Source organism: Anser brachyrhynchus (assembly GCF_964034855.1).
Source record: "Anser brachyrhynchus genome assembly, chromosome: 8".
NCBI classification, from domain to species: Eukaryota; Metazoa; Chordata; class Aves; order Anseriformes; family Anatidae; genus Anser; species Anser brachyrhynchus.
Window position 1 is genome coordinate 15,594,495 of NC_137702.1, and position 16,256 is coordinate 15,610,750.

Sequence of the window (16,256 nt, forward strand, 5' to 3'; positions counted from 1 at the left end):
ACAAAAGATAAAAACAAGAAAAAAGACGGTCTCAAAGTGCTTTGTATGGTCTCTTTTCATTGTTTAGTGGTAAAAGAATATATACAATGGCAATTGTTCCTGGGTGTTAGGTTTATGCTTATTTCTCTCATATTTCAGCTTTGCTGTAACCTCAGCCTTACCACCTCTGTGAATCTAGCCCTTGTTACAACCTGAAACAACACAGCTCTGAGGAAAGCATATTTCTGTGACTCTATTTTCATTTTGTTTGTTTTAAAAAGTTTTAGTACTGAATTTCAGTCTGCGGGAGGATCCCTGTGGGCTGAAACCTGGGAGAGGTCCCACCTAAGTGTAGCTGTGGTTATACTGGAGTAGCACTGGTCCGTCCTCACCTCCCACTCCTTGGCACGGGGGGAGCAATTGTTGCTCAGTTTAAGCTCCCTGATGCAAATGTATGTATATTTTGAAAGGATCTTCAACAAAAATAGATCAAGAATGCTAATTTAGCTGTAAGCATAATTCATCTGGCATCTTTGAAGTAAGTTCTTTAATGATTTCACTGGAATCAATGTAGCTCACTAACTGTTAATTAAGCATTTTCATCTGGTGGACCATAATAGCCTTTAGAAATAAAACTGTAGATAATAAAATGAAGGAAGCTTAAAAGAACTTCTTTTGATCTGGAATTTTTCCCCACCAGAATGAGATCACAAATGCTTCATTATGTTTTATAGACTGACAGAAGTTCAAAGTTAACACTAGCAGAAATTGGTTGTAACCACTTGATTAAATATCTATGATTCACTCAGATAGAGTTATTGGTTATGATAAGTTCTGGAAAAGCCCATCCATGAATAAAATCTGCAAGTATGGTAATCGTACATAATCACAGAAAAGTTTAGGCTTATGTAGGAGCATCATTACTACCTGTGGGAATAAGAATCAACAATTTACCATGAGGTACTAGAAACAAAATAAGAAGCAAGACACCGGGGACATTGTGCATCTCATACGCAACTGTTCCCAGCACTGGTTTCCGAAGGACCAAGGATGTGTTTATAGTTTAGAGAAAGGTTGTTCACAGGTGGAAAGCTAGAACAGTAAAAGCTCCATTTTGACCACTTAACTCGAGACATGATTTTATGGTGGAGATTAGAGGGAAACAATTTTCCCCATAGGCCAGGTATGGGTGCCTGGTTTGGCTGCAGGCCTGCCGGTCGCAGCCTACACGCCATCACCTCCCTGCGGCCCTGTGGTGCTCGGGGACCTGCACCCACAGCACAGCCACAGCATGGGCGCCGGGGCCAGTTTCCAGCCAGGGACCTACCTGTCCATTCAGCCTGACGGGCAGGGGATGAAGGCTCTGAGCAGCAGGAGCCCGTGCCCGACCACATTTCCAGCCAAACACCTCTGCAGAAGCTGACAGGAGACAAGGCCGCTTGTGCACAGCAGGGCCCCAGGACAGCCAGATGTGAGCAGCCCTCACTGCCCAGGGCCTGCTGCTCCACCGGTCAGACTGCTTCCGGGTCTACTTCATGTTTTAGGTCTCTAATCACCAGATTTCTCCTCTAATTAACTCCCGGTCACATGTTGTGAGAACTTTTCCTGAAAGTTGAACAAATGTGATTGCAGGCATTTGCCTGCTCTAATGCAACTCGGACTTGCAGAAAATTCTCCCAGTACTTCAGGCTCCTCTTCAGTTTTTTTTTCTTCCCTCTGACTTAGGATCTGCTTCACTTTGTTTGTCTCTACAGAGAAAAAAAAAAAAAAAAAAAAAAGCAATGCTGAGATGGCCCCTAATGTTGGAATCTCTCTTTGTGATTAATAAGCTGAATGTATTTAATTGTTCCCATTCGATATGGTTTGGTCACATTTATTTTCTCTTGTGGTGTTACCCACTAGAAAGAGAAAAAGAAAGCTAATTCAACCCTTATGTTTCTGACACACACTCCTGTAGCTTTCAAAGGAAAACACGTCCATGGGACTGCACACTGAATTCAGGGCTCAGTTTGGAAAAGCATGGAGGCTGGTCGCACACTGCTGAGCAACTTCTCCTGCTTCCGTTAACTTCCTTGCCCGGCAGTAACGGATGCCCCCAATCACTCCCTATAGCAAAACCCTATCAGAGGAAGAGCAGACAACAATGTTTTTCTCACACACTGCCATCAGGATGACCCTCGTGGTTGTATTAAAACTACTGTAAAATAGAAAATCCACACATGGCATTACACAGTACATGCTGCTGTGTTAAAAATAAAGTATTAAAATGCATGTGTGAACACAGATATCATTATCAGGCATCACTATTTCAACTGCTGAGCAAATTCTGCTTCTTGCACTTACCACCCTCCCAGAATAGCCCTTGCCTTTGCTGGATGACATAGTCTTGCACAAGCTCTCTGCCCATATAGTACCTCAGGGGCAGGAGGCAGCTGCTGAGACAAAGTTCAGAAACCTGGACTAGATTTCGGGCCTGACAACCTCTGCCGAGGTGCCACCTGGTCCTGCGGATGCTGACAGTGTCCATGTCCCTCACTTTTTGACACTGAAGTTTCACAGGTTCCTGAAATTCTGCTTCTCTGCATTCCCAGTCATGCTCGGCATGGCAAAGCCTGTGCAGCCCCTGCACAGCAGTCAGTACCAAGCACTGCTGCAAACACCTACGAGGCTCGGAGCAGGAAACATGCAGAAGCTTTTAAGACTATGACATGCTCTCATGTGAGCACTTGCTTTCAATAATAATCATAAATGGAGACCCTACAAATTCTCTGGGAACTGCTTAATATGTTTGTATTTTCTGGACTTCTTGGGAGGATTTTTTTCACACCAATACATTCTTTGTTTTGTGTTGGGAAACGTGAATGGTCTCTGGACATACATATGTAAGTACATGTAACTGCATATGATGGGTAAAGGAAGTCTACAAGAACCTCTTGTTATCAAGTAAGCATTTTTTTTAACCTTTGCTATAAATGAAGATGACAAAAATCACATCTAGCCTGCATCAGCTTTAACTTACTTTAGAAAGGGTGTTGATACACAGTCTATATGCAGAATGGAAAATAACCAAGCTTTCATCCATCTTCTCTGAGAATTTTGTGTGGACGTTACAGCTTCCAAACTCTCCACAACAAAGAATGTATTTAGAAAGCTCATTTACACACCTTCATGACAAGAGCACTCAGTTATAATCATTTTTTATACCACTATTATCACAAACTACTGATAATTTGGTACTGTAGTTCATTTCATTGGATACTATGATACAGCAGCCTAGTGAATTTTATCATGATACCCACAGGAAGGCAACTATTTAGCCATTTGAACAGAATCAAACTGATCTGAGAGTTCATACAGATAAACGACAGAAATAATGCCATGCTTCATTTAATTTCCTTTCCTATTTCCAGCGCTAGCAGTACTGCAGTACTACTAAGAATATTCCTGCATAAGCCACCAAAATATAATATTCTCAGTATCACCATGTTGTAAACCCTTACATTGCACAGAAAAATGAAAATTATGCAGACTGAAGACATAATAAATGCTTTCCTAAAACTGAATCAAATAATTTCCTTTCTGAGGTATTTTGCTGTCATATGTCCGTGGTAAAGTTGTTTTTTTTTCATTATTCCTACTATGAACATATGCTATTAACACATCTAAAATGACTCTGCACGTGCTAGTATTTCCCTAAGAACAACGAACCTGGAAGAAGCAGATTTAGAGTTTCATTCCTAGTCTTTCTGCTATACTTTCCTACTGGATTTCTAATTCTGGATGACTAATGGTACATTTTAAAGATAGCTCCAAGTTTTACACAGGTCAGCAACGGATTTGGCAGTCCCTTAACTTCTTTCCCCCCCACAATTTCTGTAATATGGACTATGGAAATTAAACACAATGGAAATGATCTGATCATGCTCTCTCCCTTTTACTGCTCCAGTCGTAAGCCAGTGTAGAAACTGTGTTTTGCTGTGCTTTCCCATGGGATTGGGACAGCGTCACTCTGAACAAAATCTCTCTATAAACAATAAAGTTAATAATAGTAAAAATATTTTCCCATATAACACCTGTTTCCCAAAATATTTACCTTAAAACTTGTTGGAATAATTCAAAACCAGTTGGGCTGTAAAACATCAAGCTAGAGGCACGCAATTTGAACTTAGCAAGTCTTAAATACAACACTAAATTTGAATGTGAATATTCGTTAAACATAATAATGTTAAGATGAAGTAAAAATCTGGTAGATGTACATGCATATACAGGTTGCTAACTGCCCAAATAGTTGGCTGCAGCAACTCACAAGAGCTCAGCTGTAAAGAAGAGAAGGAAATTGTCTATTCAAAGTGATTTGTTATTCTAGGATGAGTTGAACTGGAGTTTACAAAAGCCGGAAACTATTCAACTCAGATTAATGTTAGGAGGTACCACATTCCGTAGGTAGTTCCATAAACCTTATAGCTCTTGATGAAGATGGTAAGTGCTACTGGAGAAAGCAAACTTTTCAAAGCAAATTGAGGCAAATGAGCGAAGTCCAATGTACAGTGAGTATTCAGGAAAAATAAGGTAGAACAACAAAGAAGTAATTTCTACCAGGGCATTCGCCGTGAGTCTGGAATTCCTTTGGTGCTATACGTAAAGTTTTGCTGTTCAAAGTGTAAATCAAATTTTCATCTAATTTTACCAAGCTCATTCATTATCTCCTTTCTTTTATATTATCAATGCGTTAATTAAGAAGAAGGTTTTAGTTAATGAGATCAGTAAAATTGAAAGGCTATTCTACATCCTTTCTTGAGGAGATGCTCCAGAGTGTCAACCCCAAGTTATCATTTGGTTTTGCAGAGATTAAGGTTATACTAAGAATTACAAAACCCCTGAATATGTATCTAAAGGAATCTAAATATAGCTTCTTTTAATGTTTTAGTACCTAGTGAATAAAGCAGCTGTCAGCAATATGTTCTTCTGAGAGGCGTTCATATGCACACGAAGTCTGTTGTTTCTAATCTCAAAAATATGGTCACAGTCAATAGTCACCCACAAACAGGTGTGCAGTTCAAAATATAAATTTTGCATTTGCCAGCACATATGCACATTAAATAAGATGATGGTAATGCTAAGTTTTACACAGTGGAATAAGAGGTCTAAAATTAAAATCAAATGCCTTGACACTGTCAGATGGTTACCAGGTGCGTTATGCTGTGAATTTTACATCATTATGGACATATTTAAGAAACATGATTTGTGGTGCAATATGTCACTGAAATTGCCAAATTCTAAAGTTAAAATATGTTGTGTAAAATAATTTCTCACATTTGACAGATTTAAGTGGTCAATTGTGTGGAAGTTATTTTTCTCCTATGGGCTAGACTCTGTGAGCACTTAATAGAGATATTTTCAAGAGGGCAAGCTAAGGACCTGGAACAGGATCACCACCTAAAATAGTACCGTGCTTTTTTATGGCCAGGTTGAAACAGTCCACAGTTCTCTATAGTTCTGAATAGACGTTTACTTCATGTACACTGAGTAGGAAAGTATATGACAAGGTCCTGGCCTTGTTCTTGTCACTGGAGAAATTCCTATAGATTTTTAATAGAACCACTGCTGTTGGCTCTAACAAGTACTATTAGATCTAGAATAGCAAATAATGTATTAGGGAGATGCTAAGTGTAAGAGCAGGAGTTGCTCAATGGAATGTAACACATTGTCTGAATTAAAACTTTTTTTTTTTTTTTTTTTTTTTGCCTTTCATAGAATCATAAAGGCTGGAAAAGACGTCCAAGATCATCTGCTTCAAACATCCCCCTACCACCAATATCACCCACTAAACTATGGCCCTGAGCACCACGTCCAGCCTTTCCTTAAACACCCCCAAGGACAGTGACCTTTGTTTCTTCTCAACTAAGAACAAAAGCATGCCTGAAGTTGCATGGAAAAAGCTGTGTACAACTTCCAAGTAGAGATACTGAAGCTCACAAATTTATGAGCTTTTTTCCCCAGGAAAAAGTACGCAAATTTTATCTTTAAAGAAGGAAGGAAGGGGAAGAAGAAGAACAAAACCAAGCAGTTCTAAGATATTGCTGTATGAGGGTATTATTTCATTTTAACTAGGAATAAAGGATATTCCAGACAAAAGGAACATATTTTGAAATGAGGGCATAATTGCTGCAGCCACAAACATTCACACTCTCACTTTGCTCACAAAACCCATTGTAAGCCTGTGTGTTGCACATCTGCACATTTCTCATACAAACAGGACTGAATCTCCATCATGTGTGCCTTCATCTCTGTACCTGGAGACATGCCCTCTGCCAGCAGCAATTAGGAGCACCTTCAAGTAGCAAACAGAATACCATCAAAAGCCATTGTAGAAGCAGAATAAACAGAGCAGTTCATTGATTTTAAGAAAATCTCTAAGACTGGCACACACCCAGAAAGCCTTTTTTCATAGCCTATGGATTTTTAGTTAATAAAATTTTGATAACTCTGTTAATCTCGAGTAATATATCAGTATGGAAACAATATAGTTCAAAGGATGATTAATCTGTTCCAGTGTGATAAATGTTAAACATGGATAATTAATTCCAAATTTTTACATTCAAGAACGCGAGCTTCTGAATGGTTAATCAAACACATACAACAGTAAGATAATTCAGGAAGCCTGATCACGTATCATATGCCCCATCAGAGGCCTCATCTATCATCAAAGAAATAATCTCATTCTAAGAGCAACCTGACTGCACAGTCAGACATTGAGACATTGTCCCTAAAACTGGCCATCCCACATTTGCCTTGGAAGGATTTCTGTAATCCATATGTTCTTTCACACAACTTTGCAAGTGTGTATGAGCCTTCGCTATGATCTCTTGCTGGAAGTACTCCATTTGCATCATCCTCAACCAAAGTCAAATCACCAAAATCTGGAATCAAATGTGGCAACCTTGTACAAACCTCTTAATACTTTATCCAAGTGCACTGCTCTCAGATTAATCTTTTCATGCTTTAGGAAGTGAAGCCTGACATGCAGTATGAGGTTCACTATTATAAAGCAATAGTTACCCAAGAGGTAATAGTTACAAGAAAAATATGCTTTTTCCCTATATAAGACTAATAACTGTAAGACTTTAAAACAAAAGTGGTAGCCAAAAAGCAAACACAAGAAATTTAGGATGGTCCTGAATAAGTAAGGAGATTAATAGAGAATGAATCGGGGAGAGCAGTTTCTGCTAAACAGTTTCTGCTATTGTCTTCCTTTAGGGTTTGGGCTGCTTGCGCTAGAGGCAAACAGAAATAATTAGCCACAGAGGATAATTTCTGAGTTCACGCTGAGGTCTTTTGGGCATGATTTTCTTGTTTCCAGCACTTAATTGGCCAAATTACTGCTGTCACTGAAATGTGCCGGGAGGGAGGGGGGTGGAAATGGCTTTTCAAAACAGTCTTTACTGTAGAATTGTATAAGCTCTGGGAAGTACATCATCCACAGTTTCTGAAACCTGCACAACTAATGTAAATAACAGGATGTAAAGCAAATTTCCTCTATAGGTTCTAGAAAATTATACTTTTTTGTTGTTGTTTCTGTCAGAAAAAAAAAGTTTAAACGGTTTTACTGTTGCTCAAAAAAAGGAGAAGCAAGGTGTCCTTTAGAAACTGCTGTGGTTAGATCAAGGAGTGTGCATCTGACAAAAGACACAGACGGTAAGGATGCTTTGAGGGCTCCTGAAAAATTGGGTGCTTGGGTACTTGGAGGTTTTGCACTTTGTTTTAAAATAAAGTAACTTCACAAAAGACACCTTCACAGGACGGGCCACTATGTTTCTGTTATGTAATGCTGAAAAGTGCTCAAAAGGAGGCCAAACTGGATGGAGAAAAGTTCCTGTTTTTACACAGAATTTTAGTTTATTAAATATAGTGAGAAGACAGAAGGGAACAGGAATTTTTGATGTCTACCATTCAGCGCTGAGTATGATGCCAAGAACGGAGAAATTATTAGACTGCTAGAAAGAAACAAGACCTGTACAAAAATCATAAATCTATCCTGTTTCCAGATGCTGGCTTGCTAAAGGAAGCCAGAAGAGCTGAATCCTGGCAAGCAGTATTTTACCAAAAATCAGGAACTGCACTTTGTACCACTGTTCCCAGTTCCCCGAACAGAATCCGGAATGTAAGCATCGCTGAAGCATGCGAAGTTCAGTAGGGAAACCATGCCAAGAGTGCTATCAACAGGCACTACCTAGTAGGATGCAAATGATGTCTTCTGCAAAACAACAGCATGAAGTTTTCATTTCTGTCTCTGGGATTTATTTCAGATCTTGGGATGATGGGTCTACTAGAAACATGTCATTAGAAGACAACCACATTTCCCCTCCATTATTATATGTGCACAATGAAAGAGAAATCAGCAGAGCTACCACCTCTGAATGCTTCTGGCTGGGGAAAACTCCCATGAAATACAAGTATGTAAAGAAGAATTTAAATGTCAATTTCCAAGTCACACATGCCTGATAGAATAGGTCAGTGCTCGAGTATAACTGCATCGAACTACCGAGGTTTGGAATGTCATCAGTAGATGTCAGAGCAATATTTGAACTCTCAATTTTTAGAATTCAAACTCCTATATTTTTTCTCTGTAGAGAAACTATAGGATTCTATCTCGTCAGAAATAGCTGTGTAAAATTTCTCCTAAACCATAATCTTAGTAAAACAAGATTTAACAAGAGTTGAAAAATTATTTTAAATGGAAATAAACTGTTTGCTTGTTTGTTTTTTCACATAGCTGGGATTAAAATTATTGCAAGATATACCATATCATTCAGCTTTCATTTCAATCAAGAGAAAAGCAATTTTATGATACTTAAAGACAATCCTCTCTTTCTTGATTGTTTCTATCAACCCTCTAGTGCCAGGCTGCCACCTACAGAGTGCTAATTCCAGGATCTTCTGATCCTGCCAAACTTCATCCAGAGCCAACTCCTTGCTTTTGCATACTCAAGCTCTGGGGTTTCGTAAAAAGATGGAGGCAAAAGCCACTGGAGAAAAGAAAAATCATTAATCCTCGACCACTTTGCCTGCTTCTAACAGTCCTCAACCAGGCCTCCAAGCAAATTTTCCCAGTAGTATTACTTTGTTTTTCAAGCATATTCTAGAGAAAGATTTGACCCTTTAGCCTAGCTGAGCTGGTTCTGAAATTTTATTATGACTCCATTTGTCAGTCAATATTGTCAGTCATTTCACTGTTTTACAAAGTTAGAGCAGTCTACATTTTGGGCAGGCAATGAGTACCAAGAGTAGAAGAAAAACAGGCTATTTAAACCCTAATGTGACATGCTTTCTGTACTTGCTGTTTTTTAAACAATTACACAGCCTCAAAACTTTTAAGAAAATATGACTGCAATAATTATGACTTAATATAATTTACAGCTTTGATAGGGTACTTCCAACATGAGGTAGATTTTATGCTTTAAGTATATCATCGTCTTGAATATCAAAATATGATAAACCATGAAGCATATGGTTTGTCACAACAAAGTAATCTGTAAGAAAAAAAAAGGTTAGCTTCTATCTCAGAGGGGCTACTGGCGTGCCTCATGCAAAGTACCCATAAACAACGACCAGGCTGCACAAAATTTGCTACAGCATATTCTGCCTAAGTTCAAATGTCCTCTCTGTTAGTACACAACCAAATTTAAAACAAATTAACTAACTAAACAGCTGCAGGTAAACAGCTCTTCATGTCCTTACCACATTTTATGTGATTGAGAAAACACAGGACCTAATACCCTGCTGCGTGGTAAGAAGTTCAGAAACAAAATGGAAATGGAGCCCAGGACAGAATCAGGAAAGTTTGCCTGTGCTCTGGCAAAGGATTTGCACAAAGATTTGAAACTTCTAGCTCGGGGACCTTTCTTCAGATTTCTTAAGGTATTTTTCCTCTAGAAAATAATGAAATGCTGGCATCGAACAGTATGCGTTTTGCAACATGTTAGTGTACTGACCTTCTCAAGTGGGGAGAGGAGGAGAAAGCCTTACTGTGGAAGAACAGCCAATGGTCTGAGAATAGTCTGAAATGCCAACTTAGCATTTTTGCACTTCAAAAACATCTTCGACTTTTATAAGCAGGCGTGATGGTAAAATTGAGGCTGTTAAAAATATATGGTTTGCTTTGGTAGTTTATAATTCACAGCGGCATTTAGTGGGTGGAGTTGTAAATTAGTAAGTGGATTGCTGCCACAGCAGAGTATGCTGCTACGCTGCAAAGAAGAAACTTTACTAAGAATAGGAATGTGGTCACGGTGATAATGAACAAGGGCCTAGCATGCTGAAATGGTGATGGGAGATCTGGAGGTGGTTGCTGGATGTGTAACAGCTGTTCTAGAAATTAGATGTTATCAAAGATTTTTGAAAGATTGAATTGGTTGAAAACCACAGAAAGCTTAACCAATAAGGCTTGGTTTCAATTTTTGGTGGTACTACCAAAAGGAATAGTAGCATATGAAATATTTATCTTGTTAATAAATTGGAAGGTACAATTTTACAAACAAAAAAATGCCGTATTTATTCTGCCATAATAGGGAGGCAAGATGGCAGCAGAGTCTCTATGCATAAAACCATCCTTTTTTCTATCACTTTTCAGTGAAGTGAATTAATCAGCTATAAAAGTAATATGATACGGTAATCACATATTTGATCTGTTCTGTCAAACACCCAAACCAAAAAGGCCTGTTTATACACCAGTTACTTCCAAAAAAGAAGAAATACTATCGATCTTAATGCAGAGTTTTAAAGACACTAGCTTTCTCTGGCGCGGGGAATGATTTACCTATTGCTTGCTTGGACTGTTTGTAGCTGCAAAAGGTTGCAAGCAAATAGCTTTACATCAGGCATTCGGAGTGAAAGGTGCAGATAGATGGGCATGGCAATACATAACATGCTCTACCTTCAAATATTTGGAAACTGTATCGCAGAGTGACAGCGTTCAGTGTTCAACCACGAGTTCACAAGAAAATACACTGAACCCAAATGCACATCAGGGTGACCTGTGTGACTACAGTAAATTCATGGTTTTGACTGCTTGAATTCCCCCTCAGTTAACATCATCATAATACTCTCACTCCTCTTGCCTTAACATGCGTGGCCTATATCAGCCTTAAAACAATCTGCAGGAAGCTTTTCAACAAAAGCAAAGAGAAATCTGCAAGAAATCACTATGTCCACTTCATGCCCTAGCACAACCCTTTCCTACGGGGCCCTGCTTTGATCGCTGTTTGTGCTGGCCAGCTCCAAGCCTCCCAGCAGAGTAGGGGTTGTACACAGATGTTGCGCTGCAAACAGCTTGTCAGCAGAGGAGGCTGGGTCACTTTTCCTGTAGGAAGACACCAACAAAGCGATTTTGTCACAAAAGGTCTAACCTCGCTCCTTTCCAAGGCAGGGTGTTGGACATGGTTCTAACAGCAGATGCTTGGAGCTGCACATTAACAGTCCCTACTTATTTATTTATTTATTGTTCTCAAAAACCCGAGTGTTGATTTTATTCACCATCAGTCAGATAAAAGGACTATTCAAAAGATGTTTTGTGCCAGCGACCTATCACTCCATACTGATGAGTTGTCCACACGGAGCTACTGATCATCCAGTGATCGCTACAACTTCTGCACAGGAACTCCTCAAGGAGGCAGGTATCCAGAGAGAAATAGCTGAGTTTCTGTTCTCCTGCTGGAAGGAGTCCATCTTACAACAGGATTTATAGCAGTTTTTGTGCCATAGATAGGAAACAGATAAAGTTCTTCTATCAACCTTAAGCCATTTGTAATGAGCTATTTGGCAGATAGGATTAAAGGGGGGTAGGGCCCCAAGTAGCCCAAAGACTTCTGCTTTAAATTCTGTGTTCCCATACATTAACAAATCAAAAGCATATGATAAGATAATGATCTTCTGCTTCAAATCCTTTCTTTCTCAAAAACAGCAATGAGGCACTGATGTGTTACCCTCCATTTTATCTCCGATAAAGAATTGCAGGAGTTGGGAGTTCAGCACAACCATTTAAAGTCTGCCCATCTCAGGACTGTACATGCTTGCAATTTATCTTAATTAAAGCTCCCAAACTCTGTTTGAATAAGAAAATTCACTAGCCAGAAAGTGAACTTTGCATCCTCAAAGTACTTTGCTTTTCATAACACGGAAATCTGTCGTGTTAGGAAACATATACAATAGTAAGCAAAGCACTGATAAGAAATATCATAGTTTAAAATATTTGATTCTAAACTACATTTAAAAAAAGTAAAACTAGAACTGCACTAAGTATTTTGACCCCATGTCTCATTCCCTCTTTAGACTATTCTGAATAGCTCAGGAGTAGTGCTATGAGATGGTGTAATGAAATAAGCAAGACCAGGATTGTAAAAAAGTGGTAGTACCTTTTCCAGGCAAACTGACATAACTGAAAAATAGATGAGCTCTCAAGAAAAAAAAGATGTTTGTCAAATCTCCAAAATAAGTCTTTACAAATAGATAAATTGAATTGTTCTGATACTATGATGATAAATATAGGCATACTCTAAACAAAACATAACTAGAAAATTTGAAGTTAAAGAGTGATTCATATCTCTTGTAGGAAATTCATAAAGCTACATCTCAAGACATTGCTGCACGGTTGAAAATCCATGGTGGGTTTCTCCCTTTTTAGCTTAAGAAAGAAACAACAGCAGTAATATTAATAAATTGGAAACCAGGAGAAAAAAAAAAAAAGCATTATCCAAGTTTAATTTACTGTCTGAAAAGTATAAAACATTTAATAAATTGCTTACAGAGTAAACTGACTTGCGGAGCGTTTTTCTAGTGCCAAATACAACCAAAGGACAACACGTTAAATAAAACTGAAGTTGACTTGAATGACATGACCGGATGGCAAATTTTGTCACTAACCAGATTAGAAAAATACCAATGAAAATTCATACAAAAAATACTTAAAAAAGATAAAATCAACTGAGTTAGAAGTTAAAAAACATAACCTATAGCACAGTGGCATATGAAGTAGAACAAAGCAAAAAAAGTAAAAATGATTATATACTAAAGATGCAGATGCATATGTTTTTGGTGGCAGTATTTTAAAAAAAACTATTTCTTGCAGTCACTGATTTGGGGCAGGGACTATTTTCTTTCGGTGTTGTCAGTCAGCTTACTAGAGAACACACATCGGTATGGCTCAGCATTACAGAACTGGCAGAGCTGGCAGGGTTGTCAGTCATTTGGAAGCAATAATAAAATAATAATAAAAAGTTATATTAAGGGGGATGAGTTGTCTCATTTTCCAAAATAGTATTACAGGGAAATGCAAAGACTGTATTATGTGCTGTCACGATTCCGTCCAATTGCTCTTTCTAGAGATTAAGTACACATACTTGGATATAGTATTGCAGGCACAAGTAAACTATATTTTGTATTAATTCTTAATACATGGTTCCTCTACTTGCAATCTAAAACTAAATTGGCCACATAACATTACAAATGTCTATTATGAACATGCAATGTCACTATTAACCCCATATTTTTCCAACTCAGCTGCTATTTTCCAAGCATACTAAATTGATCTTGTCTAAGCTTATTTGTTTGTCCAGGCTACTTTGTTGTATGGGCCAGTTGTGATCACCATCATGGCAGAATTGACTTAATTTTGTCTCCAATAAACATCAAAATTATCTCCTGTACTCAGACTTAAAATATCCCTTAGGCTCAAAGTGAACCACAGCCAATTGACATAGGTGCACTTTTTCTTTTTTCTTTTTTTTTTTTTTTTTTGGCTACACAGCAGCTGAAGACTTGGTTAAAGGATTCAGCATCACGTGAATAACCCACTTGTGCACCACAGGAAGAGTGTTGTACAGATCAGAATTTAGGAATGTCTGATATTCAATACATGCCTTGTATACATGCCAGCTGATCTTTACACTGACCAATATTCCCTATGATTCCTTCGGAATAGCTAAGCTCAATTATGTTGGTTATTCTCATCTCTTTTTGGACAAGTTTCTTCTCTAATGCTGTCTTCTATGACGTAAAATACGCTGTTCTTCTCTGATTAAATGAATCTTTTCTCCAAAATACATTAATAACATTTTGCATCTTAACAATTCTGCAGCACAGAGTGGCTCCTGATGCCTATTATCATCTAGAACCAAGTACCTGATTGATTTAGAGGCTTCAAAAACATCCAAGGTCTACACAGGTTAATTCACACAGAGCTGAATTTTTCTGTCTCAATTCAGAAGTAGATGAGTATGAGCCACTTACAGTCCAAAGATATGCAACAATTAGTAACAAGCAGTATGCATATTATATGCATCTAGAACTTGCCATATACAAACTTGTTCAGGACATTCACAGATAAAGAGGTACCTGAAGCTGTCAACAACTTTAGTAACTTCAGATCGGTTTCTGGCAAATGACGCAAGGGAAAAAAGAAAAGATCTTATTTCCTGAGTAGCAATAGATAGGCTGAAATCAAGTTACTGTACGTCTTTGTATCATTTAATCAGTGAAAAGCATGCAATTTTTCAGGACAACCTTTTAAAAGCCGTTCATGGACTTCTATCCAAAATGTACACATGAGCAGATAATTATCACATATCAGTATTTGTTAGGATGGATGAGCATTTGCAAAATAATGAAAAAAGAGCATCAACATTCTACACATAAATAACAATAAAATACTATGCATAACAGAGTGTGCACCAACCTGTTTCCAGTCCAGAAATATTATTTAAATATGCACTCTAAATTACATATATTTAACTTATCTGAATGTACTATTCTGAAAAAGAAAACATATCACAGTTCTATAAGCCTGTAAACAGCTACTTTCTAAATAAGAATTGGTTTTTTTTTCTGTATTAGTCCTGTATCAACTGAATATTTACACATTTAACCTGAGGCATAAGTAAGTCTTACCTCAGGGAATGGTAGCTTTGTACTCAAAAATGGAAACCCTTAATTGTCTTAATGAAGCTGTGTCAACATGAAAGGGTATTTCAACACATTCAGAGCTTAAATTATATTTGTATTTAAAAAACTTTTCTAATTATATTTGTAAAAGATAGATGTACTCCTTTTCATAATGGGATGGTGGCATGTAGGGAACAAGGCTGGATGGAACAGCCTGGTGGCTGCAAGCCTTTCACACAGCGCAGTATTGTGTACTACACTACACATTACACATGGTGCTAAGTTACAGGAGAAAGAAAGGGAGAGAACCTAATTATTTCTAAATTCCTGCTTGTCTTAACAGAATGTGTGTCATCACCTTGGGCAGCTAGATCTCTACAGAAACAGATGGATAATGACTGATAATTAATATATAATTATTAACAACAAAGATATGCAAATTATTATACGGCCAGTCCCTGTGTGTTCTCTTCCCCCATTGAGACTGAAAAGTAATTTATGATAAGCTGGCATTTACCATGGACTAAAAGGACACACGAGAATTTATAGCACAAGACCTAACACATGGTAAATTCACAGACTAATTTACAACTCTGTGTGCATACCCTACACTTACACACATTTCACTACTACCACACAGACTGCCTTTTCTGTTCCATGAATAATACAATTATTTCTATCAGTAATACCAACTAAATCTTCTGAATGTAATCAACCAGTAGGATATACAATAATTGACCCATGTTTCCAGATCCATAGCAGAAGTTTTCCTAGAACAAACTAAACTAATATAGTTCAATCCAGCAAAATTCTGAGGCCTCAATAGCATTGACTCTAACAAGAGTTAGAGCCAAATCTTGTAAAGTTTCTTTATTATTAAAATTAATGAAGTTAAAGGATTCAGCCAAACATTGTTATGTATGAGGTTTTCAAAAACTGCACATAACTCTGGATGCTCTGGTTCTTGTTTTCTGACTTTTGTAGGCTGTTCTCCAGCTCTTTCAAGCATATCTCATGGCGCTTTTCATTCTAAAGAAAAAAAAAAGTAACACAACACAACTTAGAAATAAAATACAAATCAAAATATTAATGTAATAGAATTAGTACCTAAATTTTATAAGCCTTAGTTACTCAAACTTCTCAGGGGCTCTGAAAACATAAGGTCCTCAAAAGGGCCTCAAGACACAGAAGATTTATGTTCAATCAGAACCAAAATGAACATGTTTAAATAGGTTTATAATCCAAAAAAAAAGGCCTGGGAATGTAGAAACTAATCTAAATTTGTGTCATAAGTGACTCCTAGCACATTAACTCTATTATTGACTTAAGACTCTATAAAGTTG

General features: G+C 37.7%; 1 protein-coding gene across 1 annotated transcript in view; it reads right to left on the minus strand.

Annotated features, from left to right (window-relative positions):
- Nucleotides 1–16,256, minus strand: part of ODF2L (outer dense fiber of sperm tails 2 like) — a 60,695-nt gene that overhangs the window by 17,634 nt on the left and 26,805 nt on the right. Inside the window, exon 19 of the mRNA XM_080602987.1 lies at nucleotides 934–15,942. Within this exon, the coding sequence (XP_080459113.1) occupies nucleotides 15,814–15,942 (129 nt within the window). The 3' untranslated portion in view covers nucleotides 934–15,813. The remainder of the gene's footprint in view (nucleotides 1–933; nucleotides 15,943–16,256) is intronic.